The sequence below is a fragment of the Pristiophorus japonicus genome, chromosome 5 (genome assembly GCF_044704955.1).
Source record: "Pristiophorus japonicus isolate sPriJap1 chromosome 5, sPriJap1.hap1, whole genome shotgun sequence".
Taxonomy (NCBI): domain Eukaryota; kingdom Metazoa; phylum Chordata; class Chondrichthyes; family Pristiophoridae; genus Pristiophorus; species Pristiophorus japonicus.
Window position 1 is genome coordinate 223274974 of NC_091981.1, and position 18730 is coordinate 223293703.

General features: G+C 45.2%; 1 protein-coding gene across 1 annotated transcript in view; it reads right to left on the minus strand.

Annotated features, from left to right (window-relative positions):
* The window catches only part of abcb4 (ATP-binding cassette, sub-family B (MDR/TAP), member 4), a gene marked incomplete at its 5' end in the record, with an annotated part of 136652 nt that overhangs the window by 57918 nt on the left and 60004 nt on the right, over nucleotides 1–18730 (minus strand). The window contains 6 exons of the mRNA XM_070880061.1: nucleotides 54–221; nucleotides 1103–1264; nucleotides 5229–5399; nucleotides 13201–13404; nucleotides 15559–15684; nucleotides 17074–17184. Of these exons, the coding sequence (XP_070736162.1) occupies nucleotides 54–221; nucleotides 1103–1264; nucleotides 5229–5399; nucleotides 13201–13404; nucleotides 15559–15684; nucleotides 17074–17184 (942 nt within the window). The remainder of the gene's footprint in view (nucleotides 1–53; nucleotides 222–1102; nucleotides 1265–5228; nucleotides 5400–13200; nucleotides 13405–15558; nucleotides 15685–17073; nucleotides 17185–18730) is intronic.

The following is an 18730-nucleotide window of genomic DNA, read 5'->3' on the forward strand; positions in this document are numbered from 1 at the left end:
TTTAATTAAAATGCAGGTTATATATTTCTTAACTAAATTAAAATGACCCATACCTGTGGATCGTCAGTCTTGTCTGTTTTTTCTTTAGCACTTTCTACCTTTTTTGTACTAACTCGTGTTGACCGTCTTCGCAGTGGCTTTGTGGAGCTAACTGTTTCAAGTCCAGCTACATTTCTCTCCTGAATCAATTTATGTGTCTCATCATCTCCATTCTTAAATGTCTAAAAGAAAACAAATTAAATTATATTTTATCTTTTCAGTTTTTCTTCTAACCAAATTAAATATGTGTATGATATATTGGAGGCGGTAACCTTCCAGGGCTGGGGCTTTTAGTGCCCAGCGCAGAGGTCCCGCCCCAGACGCTGAATTGGGCCTACGGCCCCCCACAGGAAGTGAAGCGCAATCTCTGGTGCTCCACTTCCTTTGGAGGCAGGTCCCGGGGCACTGAGATACTCTGCGTACTGCTGATGCGCTTCAACGCCCCTTCCCTTCGATTAAAGGGGAGCGGCCCCATGCATCCAGCACAGTCTCTGATGGGCGCCAATGGACCACCAGAGCAGAATGCGAGCAGGCCAGCAGCCCGGCACCCAAAACGGCGGCCTGGACCACGCTAGGATCGCCATCATCATGCCGACCCGAGAGTCGGCCAACAAAAGAAGATGGTGGCCTGGGGCGCTGGCACCCTCCCCTTTAATCAGCGGCAAGAATGGATGTCTGCCAGCTTTGCGACTGCTGAAGCTGGCGTTGACATCTGCCTGCGCAAGCCTTGCGGCCCGCGGGGCAATTTCCGGGGCGGTGAAGGGTTGACGCGCACGGTGATGTTGTCATCGCTGGTTGCGCGGCCGCCCAGGGTGCTAACCGCGGAGCACTGCGCTGCCATGGCAGCACCTCTGCAACCTCCCAAGCAATTTCCCAGGAGGCGGTAGTGTCCCCCTCCCCCGGGCGAAAACTGTCTTGTGCCCCCCTCCCGGAGGTGCTAACGAAGCTATAAAAAGGGGGCAATTTCACCCCCATTGATTCTTAACTTCATAATTTTATAAACTTTAATAAATGGTTAAAGTCATGCATTAGTTGAAAGAGATAATTGGCTCCCAAGAGGTACCTGTCCGGTGACTAAATTATAATAGATTCCCTTTGTCTCCATCAGTTCTTCATGTGTTCCTAGCTCTACAATTACACCATCTTCCAATCCTGCAATGATGTCTGCGTTTTGAACTGTTGACAGACGGTGAGCAATTACTATAGTAGTGCGGCCTTTCCGTACCTTTGAGAAAATAAAGAACATATGTTCAGGTTGTGGGACACATCCATATTCATGTTTCCACCCCAGTGTCTGTGTCGTTTCCTACTAGAAAAAATGTCTTTAGCACACCAGTTTTCCACACTCTTGCTTCTGGGTCAGAAGATGATAAGGTTGAGCCCCACACCAAGAGTTGAGCTGATTGTGTAGTAGTGAGAAAGTGCTGCATCGTTGGAGCTATCTTCCTTGAAGGAGACATTAGACCCCGTCTGCCTGTTCTTGTAGTTCAGATTGATACTAAAGATTCCACAGCACTATTCAAAGAAGAGCAGGGAGTTCTTCTGGTGTCCTGACAACATTCATAGAATCATAAAATCATACAGCACAAAAGTAGACCATTTGGCCCATCATATCTGTCAGCTCTGTAAAAGAGCTATCCAATTAGTCTCACACTCCTGCTCTTTCCCCCGCATATCATTCACTTTTGAAGTATATATTCTTCCCTCAAGCCACCAGTACCAAAATATAATTAACATGTCAATCATCTTATTGTTATTTGTGGGACCTTGCATTGTGCAAAATGGCTGTCATATTTGCTTACATAACAACAGTCACTGTACTACAAAGTAATTTGTTGTATTGTAAAGTGCTTTGAGATGTCCATGTTGTTACTTAAATGCCTGTCTTTCTTGGGATAATTTCCTCTTGTAATTATGTGGCTTGTTCAAAGATAAAGCAAAGTTCTCAAAAACATCCCTAGTTATTAATTTAAATACGAACCTTTGCATAATGCACTTGCGATGTCACTTCCTGAAACATGTCAATGAAGTTGGCCAGGAAAAATCTTCCCTCTAAAGCTTTATTGGCTTCTATTTAACAAGGAGAGTTCATACAGGTAAACTTCAAAATGATACCTTATAATCAATTCCTATATTTTGCTCAATATGAAAATTGATAAAAGTTATTTGGACCTGGTCTGCTGAACCAGTGGGTATCGGCCAGGGTTCACATGGTACACCTTGCCACAGAATTTGTATAGGGCCGATTTTAACCCTGTGGCAGAAACGGTGCAGGTAGTGTGGCGGGGGGGGCGGGGGAAGGTGCAGCACTGCATTTACACCCTCCGCCATTCTTGTTTTGCTGTTTCGAAGCACGGGAAGGTTGCCCAACCCAGAGGAATGGGGGATCAGTTTACATGGAAACGACGCACCCCGATGACATCATTGCAATACGTTCGCGATGTTAAGTGCAGGCCCGACTGCAGCCCATACAATGTACATTCAGCAAGGATCCAGGCCCAGGTCAGTGTTTTCTTTTTTTTTTAAAAAAGGTTTCCATTGGGCCAGGAGGATACTTCTGGGCTTCTCCCCACCCGCTCCCCCCTCCCTTTCCCGATCGTAAACCTGCCCTCTCCACCAATCACTACATAGCTTGCCAGGGACCATATCCGTGGGTCTCTGGAGTCAATCTGACGTAACATCAATTTTGAATCCTGCCTGCTATCGTTAACATCATTCCCGCCAGCTTCGGGCAGGAGTCAGAGTCGGGGCACGGAATTGAGGCCCGGGAGTTAAAATGTCTGCCGCTTTCTGCTCTGGCACCCCCCGAATCCCACCACAAGTTACATATTGGACCTCATGATTTCAGCTGAACCACAAGTGGAACCATTGGTAAAGGCCAGAAAATTCTTCAGTATAAAAAAGCAGAGGGTGAGTCAATGGAGGCCGTGTCGTTTCAGCCAGTTATGGAGCTGGGCAAACAGTGCATGTAGGTGGGAAAATCTAAAGAGCAATGTGGGGAGAAAATTTAAAATTGTGGAGAGTATGAATGCAGGAATTAAGAAAAAAAAAATCATAAACTGTGTGGTTGAAGACAAAATGGTCTGCAGTTCACTAAAGATCAAGGGGTAGAAATTCGCATGGTTTGCGCATCTCGTAACGTGGTTTGTGCATCCCGTTGGCAAACTGGTAGCACCCTGGGTCGTTGCGCCGGTGAGGATGATGTCATCACCGTGCGCAGTGACCCATTTTCGCCCCAGAGCTCAAATTCGGTTGCCCCCTGAATGTGCCCGGGGAGATACCCGCACCAACTGTGCGGGTCGCGAACCGAGCCTCATTCCACTCGCGGGGCAACAATGAAAGGGTAGATGTGGCACGCACTTTAAAAAAAAAAATGGCTGACTTACCAGTCACGGCCTTGCCTTTGCCAATTTATAGGGTCCGTGCCGCGATGTTGCAGCCCGGCACTCCTCTTCTATGCCAGGCTGCTGCCACAGTACCATGCTCCCCAATGGTGAAGTGGTGGCCCCTTCTCCCCGATGCAGAGTTGGCAGCGTGCCCTCCCCTGTAATGCAATGCGAGGGCCCTATGCTCCCACCAGCAGCGTTGGAAAATTCCCGCGGTTAGCGCCCCAGTCCCGTCCCCGAGCGACAATGTGCTCCACTTCCTATCGGAGACGGTAACCCTAATTTCGCTGCCGGGGCAGGACTTCTGTGCCAGATTCTTCACCACAGTTACCAAATTTTGCCCCTTAGAAATTCGGGTCATTTGTGACCGGTCTGTGTGCTGCTGTAAAAAATAAAATTTGCGCTTTGAACACGGGGTCAGTGCCCCAATCAGTCAGCCCGGCACTCTACTTTTCTAGCCCATATTATTTTAAAATTCAGTTTTAAAATGATGCCCGAAATGATAGGAAAGAGATGATTTACTTAGTTGTTTTCAGTGAAAATGTAACGCCATATCTACCATTTAGCTACAAACAATGAACAGAACAAGTCTCAGCCCTCGTCATTCCTGAACCATGACTTGAAGAGCATTTCATCTGAAAATCTGCAGCAAGTGTGGCCAATTATTTGTGCTGGAGGGCTATTTAGCAAGTTCTGGGGAGCTGTTGAGGGCCTCACACCAATGTTCCCCCCCCACTCCCAAGGTGCACTTCGCGCACCAATCTTGAGGTCCCGTGCAGGCTGCTCACCATCTTCTGCCACTGGAAGAGACACTGCACGTGCAAATTCAAAGGGACCACGCATGAAAAAAATGAAGGTACATTACATCCATTGCATAAACATAAGCATAAATTGACATAGCAGTCAGACACAATCTTAAATACACAAAATGTAGTGTAAAATAGTGAAATCTTCTGTAATTAAATGAATGAAATGACAGATCGATTACATGGTGTACTGAAAGTCTACGTGGCTCGAGTCAGCAGGGCTATTTAAGCTATCTATGTAGTATTGTATATGTAATTAGTAATATTTTGAAAATGTAGTTCTACAATTATATATTTAAAATCTCCTACAGTAATAGAACCAGCATTATATGTGATAGTAACCAGAGTGGCAAGATGAATGTCCCAATGTGTCTCATTTGTAGGTTTATATTATAATATTTAAAGTGCAAACTGACCATAAAATGTAATTTTATTCCTATTTGAAAAAGAACAGTTTACTCATTTGCCAATTATTGCCTTCCATTTGCAGCGTTTAAAGACTGGGTGATCAGTGCAGATATGAAGCAAGGTTTTTTATATAACATAGAAATTTTTGCAGTTTCATTGGATTAATTTTTCAAGGATTGAATGTACATAAAGACGCAATGCCGGTCTCTTCGGTAAAACTAAGAGTCGTCGAGATGAGCAGCCATGACTCGATGGAGGAGGAGCATCCAATGTGCACACACAGCAGCGGTCCCACCAGCCAGTGATGAGTGGCGGATTTGGTGGGTTTTTGAAAAGTGGTTCACGGAGTCCGAGCGAGAGAGAGCCACAGAAGGACGTTAGGCCAGCTCCGAGACACGAAAGGGACACAGTCCTGGCAGCTTTATTTTTTTTTATTTGCCCCAGTTCAGGGTCGCAGCCTACCCCCGGGCAGCAGTAACCCTGAGCCAGCTCTCCTCTGGGAGGGGCCCCTTCACAAGACTGGATAGACTATGCAGCTCGAGCTTCTGTAGGCCGGAATAAACGAACTGACAGGCCATGAGACCATTACCTTATCAAGTGCAACTTGAACCGTAGCTTCACTCTCAGCATCTAATGCCGACGTAGCTTCATCCAGCAGCAGAATCTTGGGATTGCGTACCAGAGCACGTGCAATGGCAATTCGTTGCTTCTGACCGCCGCTTAGTTGAGTGCCTCGTTCTCCAACTAATGTTTCAAATTTCTACAGCAAAATTCAGGATTAGAGTTAATGATATGTTAAAGATGTCTACAACAGTTTCAAATATATTAGCTTCTGTTAAAAGCCCTATATTCTCAAATATGTCTAGACACCCTCACCAGTCATAGTGATCAGGAGAAAATCTAGCCCATAATGTACATTTCCATCTCATGCAAAGTAGGTTTAAATGCTACAACAGCAATTAAGATAAGATCACAACCATTTGTACTGCAATCTACACAATGATTGCTGTATCAGATAAGGACAAACAAATTACAGTTGATAAGGAAAAGGATCATTTTGAGGAGATCTTATTCAGCTGAACGATTGAATAAGCCTAGAATAAGTTACCTGGCTTTATCTGAGGAGTAGACTTTAAGGTTAGTTAGGAAGCCGTAAGAGAAATCCCTTATTGATATGCATTTTATTTTGCATATGCTTGACATCAATTGCATTGCATGTGGCTATATAGATCCAATGCCACATTTACCTGCAGCCAGAAGATGACTGAAGCCTGGCAGGTTCCTCTATTCTACAGAGAGGCCAATATGATTGACTGTATCCTAATCGAGGTACTTTTGGTATCAATCAATCTGATGGTGTACTTAAACCATAATGGCCACCCAGAGAGGGAATCCATCTAACACCATGGAAGAATAGATCCCTGCTCTGTTGATAGGTGCACATCAGGTGAGTGTGAAAATGGTACTGGCCTCAGCTGCAATTTCACTCCCTGATCACCAAAATTAAATTGCCTGCCGCACTTGCTATATAGGCTCATGCATGAAGAATGCCTACTTGGGTGAGGTACAGGAAGGCTACATGGTGCCTCTGGAACTCCATTCAAGTCCAAGTCATTACCTTTAAATGGAGAGAAAAATGGGCGATCGGGGAAAGTGGGAAACAGAAATTCTGGCACATTGACATTTATTTAGCTGTATCACTGTGATATCAGGAGTGTGGGAGACTCTCTATTTGCCTAGATAGGTGCAGCTGCAACAGTACTCTAGAAGCTCAACACCATCAAGGGTAAAACACTCTACTTGATCGGTACCTTATCCACTAGACTATATATCCACCCCCTTCATTACCAGCATATCGTGGCTGCTATGTGTACTATCTACAGGATGCACTGCAGGAACATGACAAAGGTATTTCAGCAGCAAACCTCTCAAACTTGCAAACTCCACCACCTAAAAGGACAAGGGCAGTAGGTACGTGGAAAATCTATCACCTTCAAGTTACCCTTCACGTCACACACTATCCTGATTTAGACATGTATCGCCGTTCCTTCATCGTTACGGCTAAGGGGATCAAGGGGTATGGAGAGAAAGCAGGAAAATGGTACTGAGGGAATGATCAGCCACGATCTTATTGAATGGTGGTGCAGGCTCGAAGGGCCGAATGGTCTACTCCTGCACCTATTTTCTATGTTTCTATGAGGTGTAAATAGGCGGTCTTAGTTATACCATGGATATGTGGCTAGATATAAGTGGTCTTAGTTATGGCATGGATATGTGGTCGAAAGCTCATTTCAGGGTCATATATGACACCAAGGTTGTAAACAGCCCAGCTCAGCCTCAGACAGATGCTAGGGAGAGAGATAGAGTCAGTGGTTAGTGAATGGAGTTTGTGGCGGGGACCGAAGATAATGGCTTTTGACTTCCTAATATTTAACTGGAGAAAATTTCTCTTCGTCTAGTATTGAATGTCGAACAAGCAGTCTGACAATTAAGAGACCTTGGAGGAGTCGAGAGAAGTGGTGGTGAGGCAGAGCTGGGTGTCATTGTCGTACATTTGGAAACTGACACTGTGTTTTTGGATGATGTCACCAAGGGGCAACGCGTAGATGAGAAAAAGGAGGAGACCAAGGATAGATCCTTGGGGGACACCAGAGGTAATGATGCGGGAGTGGGAAGAGAAGCCGTTGCAGGTGATTCTCTGGCTATGATTAGGTAGATAATAATGGAACCAGGCGAGTGCAGTCCTATCCAGCTAGACAACGGTGGAGAGGCGTTGGAGGAGGATGGAGTGGTCAACCACATCAAAGGCTGCAGACAGGTTGAGAAGTATGAGGAGGGTTAGTATATCTTTGTCGCAGTCACAAAGGTTGTCATTTATGCCTTTGATGAGAGCCGTTTCGGTATTGTGGTGGAAATCTGATTGGAGGGATACAAACATGGACTTCTGGGAAAGATGGGCATGGATTTGGGAGGCGACAACACATTCAAGAACTTTGGATAGGAAAGGGAGGTTGGTGAAGGGGCGGTTGTTTGCAAGGACGGAGGGGTCAAGAATTTTTTTTTGAGGAAAGGAGTGATCATGACAGATTTGAAGGAGAGAGGGACAGTTTCTGAGGAGAGAGAACCATTAACAATGTCAGCTACCATGGGAGGGAGAAAAGGAAGTTGGGCAGTCAGCAGTTTAGTAGGAATAGGGTCATGGGAGCAGGAAGTGAGTCTCATGGACAAGGTGAGCATGGAAAGGTCATGAGGGGAGATCGGAGAGAAACAGGAGAAAGATGCAAGTTCAGGATTAGGGCAGAGGGAGCCTTAGAGAAAGTTTGGCCCGGTGGACTAGGGGAAGGAAGGGAAGTAGCAGAGACAGCTGATCGGATGCCCTCAATGTTAGAGACAAAGAAGTCCATGAGCTCCTCACACTTGCTGTTGGAGGTGCTGATGGAGGAGACCTGGGAGAGGGGGTTAAGAATTCAGTTATGAGTGGAGAATCGAAGCCGGGGTTTATCTTTGCATTCCAGAATGATTCTGGAATCGTGAGCAGTTTTGACGGATGAGAACAGGACCAGATAATGCTTTATGTGGTCCAGTCAGATCTGGTGCTAATTGGCTAAACCAGTTGTCCGCCGTATCCTTTCACCTCTGCGTCCCTTGGACTTAAGGGAACGAAGATAAGGGCTGTACCGGGGGAATGGCCACGGTGAGAGAGATTAATGGTTTTAATAGGGACTAGCGAATCAAAGGTGGTGGCAAGGGTGTGGTTGAGCAGATCAGTAGCTGCAGAAATGTCGTGGTGAATGGAGGGCTAAAAGGTAGACAGTTGGGATTTTGTAAATGCAGTTGTGAGTGAGTTGGGCAAGAGATTTTTCCAGGGACGAGCAGAGAAGGCATTAGGGTTTGCCGGGGACAGGGGAAAGGAGGATGTGAGTAAAGAGCGATACAAGGAAGTGGTCAAAGATGGCCTTATCTGCAATTGACAGAATGGGAGTAGCGAGGCCACAAGAGATGGCAAGATCGAAGGGGTGGCCATGAATATGGGTTGAGAAGTTTACATGTACAGAGAGATTAAGGGAGGATAGGAGGGTAGTGAATTCAGAGGAGAGACAGCATGATGAATGGAGATGGAACTTGAAATCACAGAGGATGAGAAGTTGCTAGGTGCAGAGGTTGAGGGAGGAAAGCAGTGGAAATATCTCGGTGATAACATTTCTCAGGTACTTGGGTGGGCTTTAGAGAAGGAAAATTTTAAATGAGAGGTGAAAGGGGTGGAATAAATGAGATGCTCAAAGGAAGAAAAAGTACCGGAGGAGTAGGGAGATAGACCAAGGTGTGATTTGCTGACGAATGCCACACCACCACCATGCCTGGTTGGGGAAAGTGGTGGAAGGTATAGCCAGGCGGGGAGGCTTAGGAGTAAGGTGTTATCATCCCTCAACCAAGTTTACGTCAGGGCCATGATGTCTGTTGTAGAGCCACATAGTAGACCACTGATATAATAACAATAAAGTCATGTTCTTATTCGGGAGCCATGTGTTTAATTGTGTATCAAAATATCACAATGTTGATGCAATCATCCACGATAAGCTCATGGATGGCAAGGGCCTTGTTCATAAGTGAGAGAAGGAGATTCTGAAGGGGGATGCAGAGATGATGGCTGACCCACTGCCAGCATCCACAGGGTTAGCACTGGGAGGGATGAGTTGGACGGGGAGCAATTGGCAAGATTAGCAAGTGGGCGTGCTGGGCAGGTAGGTCGGTGAGAGAGTAGGATGGGACAGTTGGGGTTGCTGCTCATGAGGAGGCAGCAACAAGTGCCTCGATGGGTCCTTTGGAGGATGCCAAGAAAGGCACAGAGGGAAGCTGTAGGCTTATCTAAGAGGGAGTCAGTCCTGGGATGGTAGCAGGAGACTAGGAAGGTCGAAGAGTAATGAGGGGTTGGGGTAGGGATTTGGGAGGGCAGAGTACCCAAGAGAGGAGAGATGGAAGGAGGCAAGACGACAGGAGAGAACGTTCAGGGAGGGATAGAGAGAAAATAAAAGGGGGGAGAATAGTGATTAGCTTGGGTCTGGAGCAGCAGCCAAAATGCGCACGTGAATGGGCATGGAAAAACTCAAGTTGCATGAACCTGGTTATGTAACAATTTTGGAATACATGTTTCCTGGTAGTTATAGGGAATCATAGAATAGTTACAGCACAGAAGGAGGCCATTCGACCAGTCGAGCCCATGCAAGAGCACTTCAGCTAGTCCCATTCCCCTGCTCTTTCCTTCAGGTACTTATCCAATTCCCCTTTGAAAGCCACAATTGAATCTGTCTCCACCACCCTTTCATGCAGTTAATTCTAGATCCTAACTACTTGCTGTGTAAAAACGTTTTCCCTCATGTCTTCTTTGGTTCTTCTGCCAATCACCTTAAATTTGTATCATCTGGTTCTCGACCCTTCTGCCAATGGGAACAGTTTCTCTCTATCTACTCTGTCTAGACCCCTCATGATTTTGAACACCTCTATCAAATCTCCTCAACCTTCTCTGCTCTAAGGAGAACAACCCCAGCTTCTCCAGTCTATCCACATAACTGAAGTCCCTCATCTCTGGAACCATTCTTGTAAATCTTTTCTGCACCCTCTCTAAGGCCTTCATTTCCTTCCTAAAGTGCGGTGCCCAGAACTGGACTATACTCTAGTTGAGGCCGAACCAGTGTTTTATAAAGGTTCATCATAAATTCCTTGCTTTAGTACTTTATTGGTTAAAAATTCGGCTTGCAGTGAAAACAGTATTTTTACGCCAAAATTACTGTTTTCGTTTCACTACCATTTTCAGGCCCGATATTCAGCCTTTAATTTGCGCAGTGGTACAAACCGGTGTTGCACAGGAATTTGCGGCGCAAACTGTGAACTTTGGCAACTTTAGTCTAGGGCTGATAGTGCTGTGAGAGAGTCCTTGGGAGGGGGAAGAAACAACAAAAAAAATTTGCAAGAAACAAAAAAAACATTTACAAAACCCTTACCTACTAAATCACTGAAAAAGAATTAAAAATCAAAAACTTTAACTTAAGTTTTTTGCAGGTCTTCATACTAACCGCTGCTGACAGGACTGCAACGCAGGTTTTTCCGTCGGCATTCTGGGCGCAGAATATGGGTGTGGGGAGAGCCAAATATCAATCGCAAACGCTATTTCGGGTGTTGCACTGTGGCGCTCCTCTCCCCGGCGGCACGTGGAAAGCACCGCCGCTAAAAGGTCACCGAAGATCCCGCCCACCGTGTTTTCGGTGCGGAGGGTGAAAACCCGGTCGCAAATTCGGCAAATTTCTAATCTCTCTATTTATGAAGCCTAGGATCCCATATGCTTTTTTAACCGCTTTCTCAACCTGTCCTGCCATCTTCAACAATTTGTGCACATATACCCCCAGGTCTCTCTGTTCCTGCACCCTCTTTAGAATTGTACCCTTTAGCTTATATTGCCTTTCCTTGTTCTTCCTACCAAAATGTATCACTTTGCACTTTTCTGCGTTAAATTTCATCTGCCACGTGTCCGCCCATTCCACCAGCCTATTTATGTCCTCCTGAAGTCTATCACTATCCTCTTCACTGTTCACTATACTTCCAAGTTTTGTGTCATCTACAAATTTTGAAATGCCCTGTACACCCAGGTCCAAGTCATTAATATATATTAAGAAAAGCAGTGGTCCTAGTACCGACCCCGGGGAACACCACTGTATACCTTCCGCCAGTCTGAAAAAACAACTGTTCACTATTACTCTGTTTCCTGTCACTTAGTCAATTTTATATTCATGCTGCCACTGTCCCTTTTATTCAATGAGCTAAACTTTGCTGACAAGCCTATTATGTGGTGCTTTATCAAATGCCTTTTGGAAGTCCATGTGCACCACATCAATACCATAGTCCTCATCAACCATTTCTATTACCTCATCAAAAAACTTAATCAAGTTAGTTAAACACGATTTGCCTTTGACAAATCCATTCTGGCTTTCCTTAATTAATCCACATTTGTCCAAGTGACTGATAATTTTGTCCCAGATTATAGTTTCTAAAAGCTTCCCGACTATTGAGGTTAAACTTACAGGTCTGGAGTTGCTGGGTTTATTATTAAACCCTTTTTTGAACAAGGGTGTAACATTTGCAATTCTCCCATCCTCTGGCACCAACCCATATTCAAGGAGGATTGGAAGATTATGGCCAGTATCTCCACAATTTCCACCCTTATCTCCCTCAGCATCCTAGGATGCATCCCATTTGGTCCTGGTGCCTTATCTACTTTAAGTACAGCCAGCCAGGAATAGGTTGGAGACAATAGTCGGGAGTCCAGAGTTAAAGTCAGAGGTCCTGTGGAGGGAAAAAGTTGAGGTAGGTGGGATGGAGTCGGCATGGAGCATCGCCAAACTGTTGTCCAAGTTCGGAGATAGGTGTAGTGGCCAAGTGAAATACAGAAGCTATTTGAAGGATAGAGAATTGGTGGATAGAGGTTATTTCCGTGGGAATTAGAATAGGTTGCAGTGCAGAAAGAGTTCAAGAAGACCCAGCACCACCATCACAGGACAATTAGGGATGAGCAATAAAAATAGCGACGTTGGTCAACGAGGTCTACGAGAATGGATGACAAAAGAAATTGCACAATGATGCTATGACGCATGATCTGAGTCTAACTTCTAGGCTCCAAGCCTTGTTGAGTAACATTTAAGTCCAATGCCGAATAGTTAATTTTTTATACTCAAGTAATGAGTGGCACCAGTTCAGATAAGGGATCATAATAGCGTCTTTATATTTTCACTCAGCAAGGGACCGGCAATTTCACCCTGGTGTTTCTATATCCAATTGCATAGGCACAGAAGAAGGAAGTTTCTTGTATGCTGTTACATTCCTTTTTTTTTAATTCGGTCATGTGATTTGGGCATCACTAGCAAGGCCAGCATTTATTGCCCATCCCCAAGTGCCCTTGAGAAGGTGGCAGTGAGCTGCCTTCTTTAACCACTGCAGTCCATGTGGTGAAGGTACTCCCACAGTGCTGTTAAGGAGGCAGTTCCAGGATTTTGACCCAGAGACAATGAAGGAACTGCGATATATTTCCAAGTCAGGATGGCGTGTGACTTGGAGGGGAGCTTGGAGATGATGGTGTTCCCACAAACCTGCTGCCCCTATCCTTTGAGGTGGCAGTGATCATGGATTTGGGAGCTGCTGTCGAAGAAGCCTTGGTGAGTTGCTGCAGGGCATCTTGTAGATGGTACACACTGCAGCCACGGTGCACCAATGGTGGAGGGAGTGAATGTTTAAGGATCAATCACACATGACTTGATTTTTGTCTTGTAATATTAAGTTTACTAAATATGTTGTTATGTAATAAGCACCATTGAATTATATTTCTTTTTATCGAACACAGGTTTTTGGTAAGGTGGGCAAGGATGTTATTTGTCATGATAGCACACTTTTTTCCCTGTTATTCCTAGCATATTCCTGATGGATATGAGCTTATCAGAACAGTAATCTCGCTTAGAGAAACTCATTATCCATAATGTAAACCTGTTAGTTCAATAGAAAATAAGATCAGAACTTACATCTGGCAATTTCATAATGAAATCATAGGCATTAGCTTCCTTGGTAGCCTCTTCAATCTCAGTCATGCTGACATCTTCATGACCAAAGCGAATATTTTCAGCTATAGTGGTGGCAAAGAGGATGGGCTCCTGGCTCACAACCCCAATAAATTCCCTGAGATGCCTAACATTCAAGGATCGAATATTTTGTCCATCAAGCATAATCTGTTGAAAATATTATACATTTAAGCCAATAATTATGCTATCACAGATTTTAAAGTACTGTATATAAAAATTATTGCCATTAAAAGCTGCGATAACTTCACAGGAGAGCAAATTTGTTGCCAAAAATGACATATAAGCCCTCAGATGAATCAAAATACACAATGAGGCAGAAATTGACAATAATCAGGATCCTTATTGTACATACTAAGACAACAATCAATAGCCAATACACCTAACCGAAACCTGGCCCATGCCAGGTATAAGTAGGGTCAGACTGTGTCTAGTACTTTTCCCCAGTACTGTTAGGTCTAGTGTTCGTTACATAAATGTGACCTACATCCTTTACCTAGACAATAAGAAGGGGAAATTTAACTCCCTCCACCTGGCAAGTGGGGAGGCAGTTAAAATGGCACGGGGAATTTACCCACTCAGTTCCCACCCCGATGTGGCCGACTGCAATTTTAAATATATTCACTCGAGAAAAACACCATCTATATTAAATCTCCTCTTTGCTTTCAATGCTTCCTGGTGTCATAAGTGTCTCCTCATAACTATAGTTTCTATCCCTGGCAATATCCTGATGAATCTAAGCTGTATACTCTCTGTAACTTTATTGTTCTTTCCACAATGGAGCATCCAAAATTGCTCACAGTACTCTAACCAATGTTTTATACACGTTTACCATTAGTTCCTTACTCCTATATTCTAGGCCCCTATTTATAAAACCCAAAACACTGTTGGCCTTTTTTATGGCTTTATCTACTGGCAGTTTCAGGGAATTCCATAAGTTTTCCTGTTCATCCAGACTTTGGGGGGAGGGGGTAAAATCTGCTAATTTTAGTAAAAATGCAAATGTAAGTACGGTATGGTGAAGTACAATGTTTTATTCATGTCACCTGCAAAATAAATAAAAACTTAAGTTTTCTAATTGCCAAGGAGATGTCCCCCTGATTTCTGCCGAATCTGAGGAGATTCTGCTTCAAGTTGTGGCAGGTAATTTCACAATCTAAGCATCCTCCTTGTAAAGAAGCATTCATAGCGTCCCTTTTCATTCTTTTTGTGATTGCCTTAAGTTTGTTCTATTTTGTTACTGTCTCACTGACCAGCGGAAACAATTCATCTTTATTCATCCTGTCATAATGCTTCACAACCTTCTATACTTCTATGTAGCCACCCCTCGACCTTTTCAGCTTCAGTGAAAAAAGCTCTATGTGTAACTTTTCCATTTCTTTTGTATTTTTCCTACAATGGGGATCCCAATATTCTACACAATACTCTCACAGTTGGCTAACAAAGGTCTTGTACAATTTCAACATTACCTCCTTCTTTTTTTTAATTTTATGCCTCCAGAAACAAAACCAAAGATTATTGCCTTGTTTACTTGCACTGCCACATTTAATGGCTTGTGTAATTGCACACAAAGACTCCTTTGGTGCATTTTCTTTTCCTATTTCCACTTCACTTTTTCTACTTTGAGCTGCAAGAGCCCATCCTGCTAACCTATCTATGCCCTCCTTCAGTCTTTTAGAATCCTTGTCATAATCTGTCACACACACAATTTGGTGTCATCAACAAATTTTGATATTGCTCCCTTAATTCCTATGTCCAGAACATTTTTGTATTATGTATGCTCACTCTTCCCATATTATCTCAAAGTCCTGTGATCATTGCCTTCACTTGCTTCGAGTCATGCCCTCCCACTTCATCAGCCTCCGTTCTTGGGCATGTTCTATTTCCCGGGGAAAGGCAGTACTACGTTCAGATAGTGAAGCAATAATATGTATAATCTGTATTATACCTGTATCTTATGGACACACAGGAACTGTACAGCATTTTCTGCATACAGAAGGTCATCTGCACGGCGGCTGCACTTACCTCAAACATAAGACAAAAGAATACTGGCTCACGGCCTGTCCTGTCCAGCAGTTCAAACCTCCATGACCTCCTTCTGCTGCGGACAAGTGGGAAATTTACTCACCAATGCGGTTTCCTGTCGGAAACTCACTGCAAGTTAAAATCTATCCCGGCATGTATCGGATCTCAACCTGCTAAGAATACCTCAATTTTGGAACCCCTCAAGTTTTGCTGCTGAAGCCCATTTGGTTTTTAGCTACATTATTTTCACAGCATGGTGAACGTTATTAAATGCTTTACCATTCCATCTTGAGGATCATAGAATCTCTGCAGAAGCTGGATAGTAGTGCTTTTCCCACAGCCACTGCTGCCAACTAGAGCAATTGTTTGCCCGCTTTTCAACTTCAGGTCAAGACCTTTTAATACCTACAACAAAACAATAGAGAAGTAAAATTAAAGAAGGTACTGTTTGGTATTAATATTTAATGTTCTGTGTAACAACATTTTATTTCTGTTGTGAAAACTATGGCATATTTAGTACTTTGCAGATTTCTCATTAGCTGTAGCCTTATGTAACTAAAGACAAATAAGTCGCAAACGTAAGGTCAATAGAGCACGAAGTTAATTTAATGTGATGCAGGTTATGGCTGTGAATAAAAGGTGGCAGGTAAAGTTCACTGTTTAAAGTCTTTCATTTCAAAATGATATGGATTAGTAAATTAATTAAGTACGTTAAATCTTGGTTGTTTTTATAAATTCAGGTTTTATGTTTAATCGTGAATTGCTGGCAGATAAAGCTGAGAATTGAGGCTTATTCCAATTTATTTCAAAATAATTTTCCATCACAAGTGCCTAACAAACTAATGAAAGCACCATCATTGAGTGTATTCACTGGGTGATGTGCTTTTTAATGCAGAGAAAATAGTGAACATCGTGCAGTTTTCTCATATCTTAATCTAGGTAAGATGCCCTTACCTTATTAGCGCACAAAAGTATCACTTAATATATGCTTATATAATTTTCACTGATCTTTCACAGTAGCTCAATCTATGCAAAATGCTTTGAAGTTTTTCTGAGATGTAGTAAGATTTAATGTAAATGCAAGTCTTTTTAATAGGTTCATTTAAGTAAGAACTCTTTGGGGTGGAAATTTGGTTTGAGGCTAATCAGGGCGCTAATGGCGGTGGGGCGATAAATTTTGCGCCGGGAAATGGTTTGCGTCGGTAGCCACAAAATTCATCAGCTGGGCCCTGAGTGTGGAGCAGAGTGCTAAGGGAAGCGTTCCACACCTCTCTTAGGGCACTAGGCCGGCGGAGCAACTGAAAATCCCGAGCTAAAGAGTCAGCCTCAGAGCGCCCGAAGAGAGGCTTTCCTTAAAAAGAAATTGACCAAAAAAAACACGAAAAACATTCCCAATACCTTGCTCACCCCACATAAACATAAATCGCAAAAAAAACCATCACACTTACCTCAGGTAATCACTCCTTCCCTCAGTGCGGCCGGAACAGCTCGGACAGCCCGCTTTCCCAGGTGGTCCCACTAGGGCACGCTACGGGTCCCACTGCATCCAAATTTAAGGACGGTGTCGGAACCGGGTGCATTGCACACTGGCTCGACTCTCCCGGGCGGTAGTGCTCTGCGCCCCTGCAAAACCAGCTCCAAATGTCCCAGCGGGGCGCTGGAAGCTGGCCGCCGGCCTGCCCTCCGGGGTGCAAGCAGAGGCAGCAACAGAATGAATTTCCACCCTTATCTCTTAAAAAAGGGGTGAACAGAGTACTGCAATCTTTAAATCCAAAGAATTAGAATAAGTCCTACCTTAACATCAGGACGTGAGGGGTATTTGAAGTGCACATTTAGAAATTCCACATCTCCTTTAATTTGATCAAGTTTGTGTCCACTTTCTGAGAAACTATCAATTAATGGTTCCTGCATTATGATAATGAAAAATTAGCAAAATTAAACAAGATCATATAGATTTATCCTGTATGTATATTTCAAGTGGCAGCAAGGCATGTGCCAACGGAAACCTGACACTGAGCCAAGGAAGAAATGATTAGGAAGGAAAACCAAAAGCTTGGTCAAAGAGATAGGTTTTAACGAAGGGCTTAAAAAAGAGGATTGTCAACAGCGGAGGAACTTAGGGAGTGAAACTTAGGCAATTGAAGGCATGGCTGCTAATAAGAACATAAGAATTAGGAGCAGGAGTAGGCGATTCGGCCCCTCGAGCCTGCTCTGCCATTCAATATAATCATGGCTGATCTTCTACCTCAACTCCACTTTCCTGCACTGTCCCCATATCCCTTGATTCCCTTAATATTCAAAAATCTATTGATCACTCTCTTGAATATACTCAATGACTGAGCCTCCACAGCACTCTGGGGTAGAGAATTCCAAAGATTCACCACCTGCTGAGTGAAGAAGTTTCTCCTCATCTCAGCCCTAAATGGCTGACCCCTTATTCTGAGACTGTGACCCCTGGTTCTAGACTCCCCAGCCAGGGGAAACATCCTCCCTGCATCAAACCTGTCAAATCCTGTTGCATGTTTTAATGAGATCACCTCTCATTATTCTAAACTCTAGAGAATATAGGCCGAGTCTACTCAATCTCTCCTCATAGGACAATCCCCCCATCCCAGGAAACAATCTGGTGAACCTTCGTTGCACTCCCTCTATGGCAAGTATATCCTTCCTTAGGTAAGGAAACCAAAACTGTATACAGGCCGAGCATCCGAAATCCGGAGTTCCAAAATTCGGAATGTTCCGGAATCCGGACACCGGGCCGATCCATGGCGGGGTCGTCCGAAAACTGGAAAATGTTCCGAAATCCAGACTCCCCCAACAACCTCTCCCCGGCCCGACCCTCGGCGGCCCGATCTCTCCTCGCCACCTCGGTGGCCTTACCTTGCCCCGGCCCTCAGCGGCCCGCCCTCGCCCCGACCTCCGGTGGCCCGCCCTTGCTCCGGCCCTCGGCGGCCCAACCTCGCCCCGGCCCCAGCCCTTGGTGGCCCTACCCTCGCACCGGCCCTCGGCGGCCCTACCCTCGGCGGCCCTACCTCGCCCCGACCTCCGGCAGCCCGATCTCGCCCTGGCCCTCAGCGGCCCATCCTCGCCCCGGCCCCAGCCCTCGGTGGCCCTACCCTCGCCCCCGCCCTCGGCAGCCCGACCTCGCCCCCGCCCTCAGCAGCCCAACCTCGCCCTGGCCCTCGGCGGGCCGACCTCGCCCCGGCCCTCGGCGGCCCGACCTCGCCCCCACCCTCGGCGGCCCGACCTCGCCCCTACCCTCGGTGGTCCGACCTTGCCCTGGCCCTCCGCGGCCCGACCTCGCCCTGGCCTGACTTCGCCCCGTACCTGGCTCCCCCCATTCTCCCCCCCCCTTACTTAGGTGGGCCAACCTTGCCCCCTTACCTTCGCTGCCCGACCCCACCTACCTCGGCCCAGGCAAAGACGTTCCAAAATCCGGAAAAACCCGGAA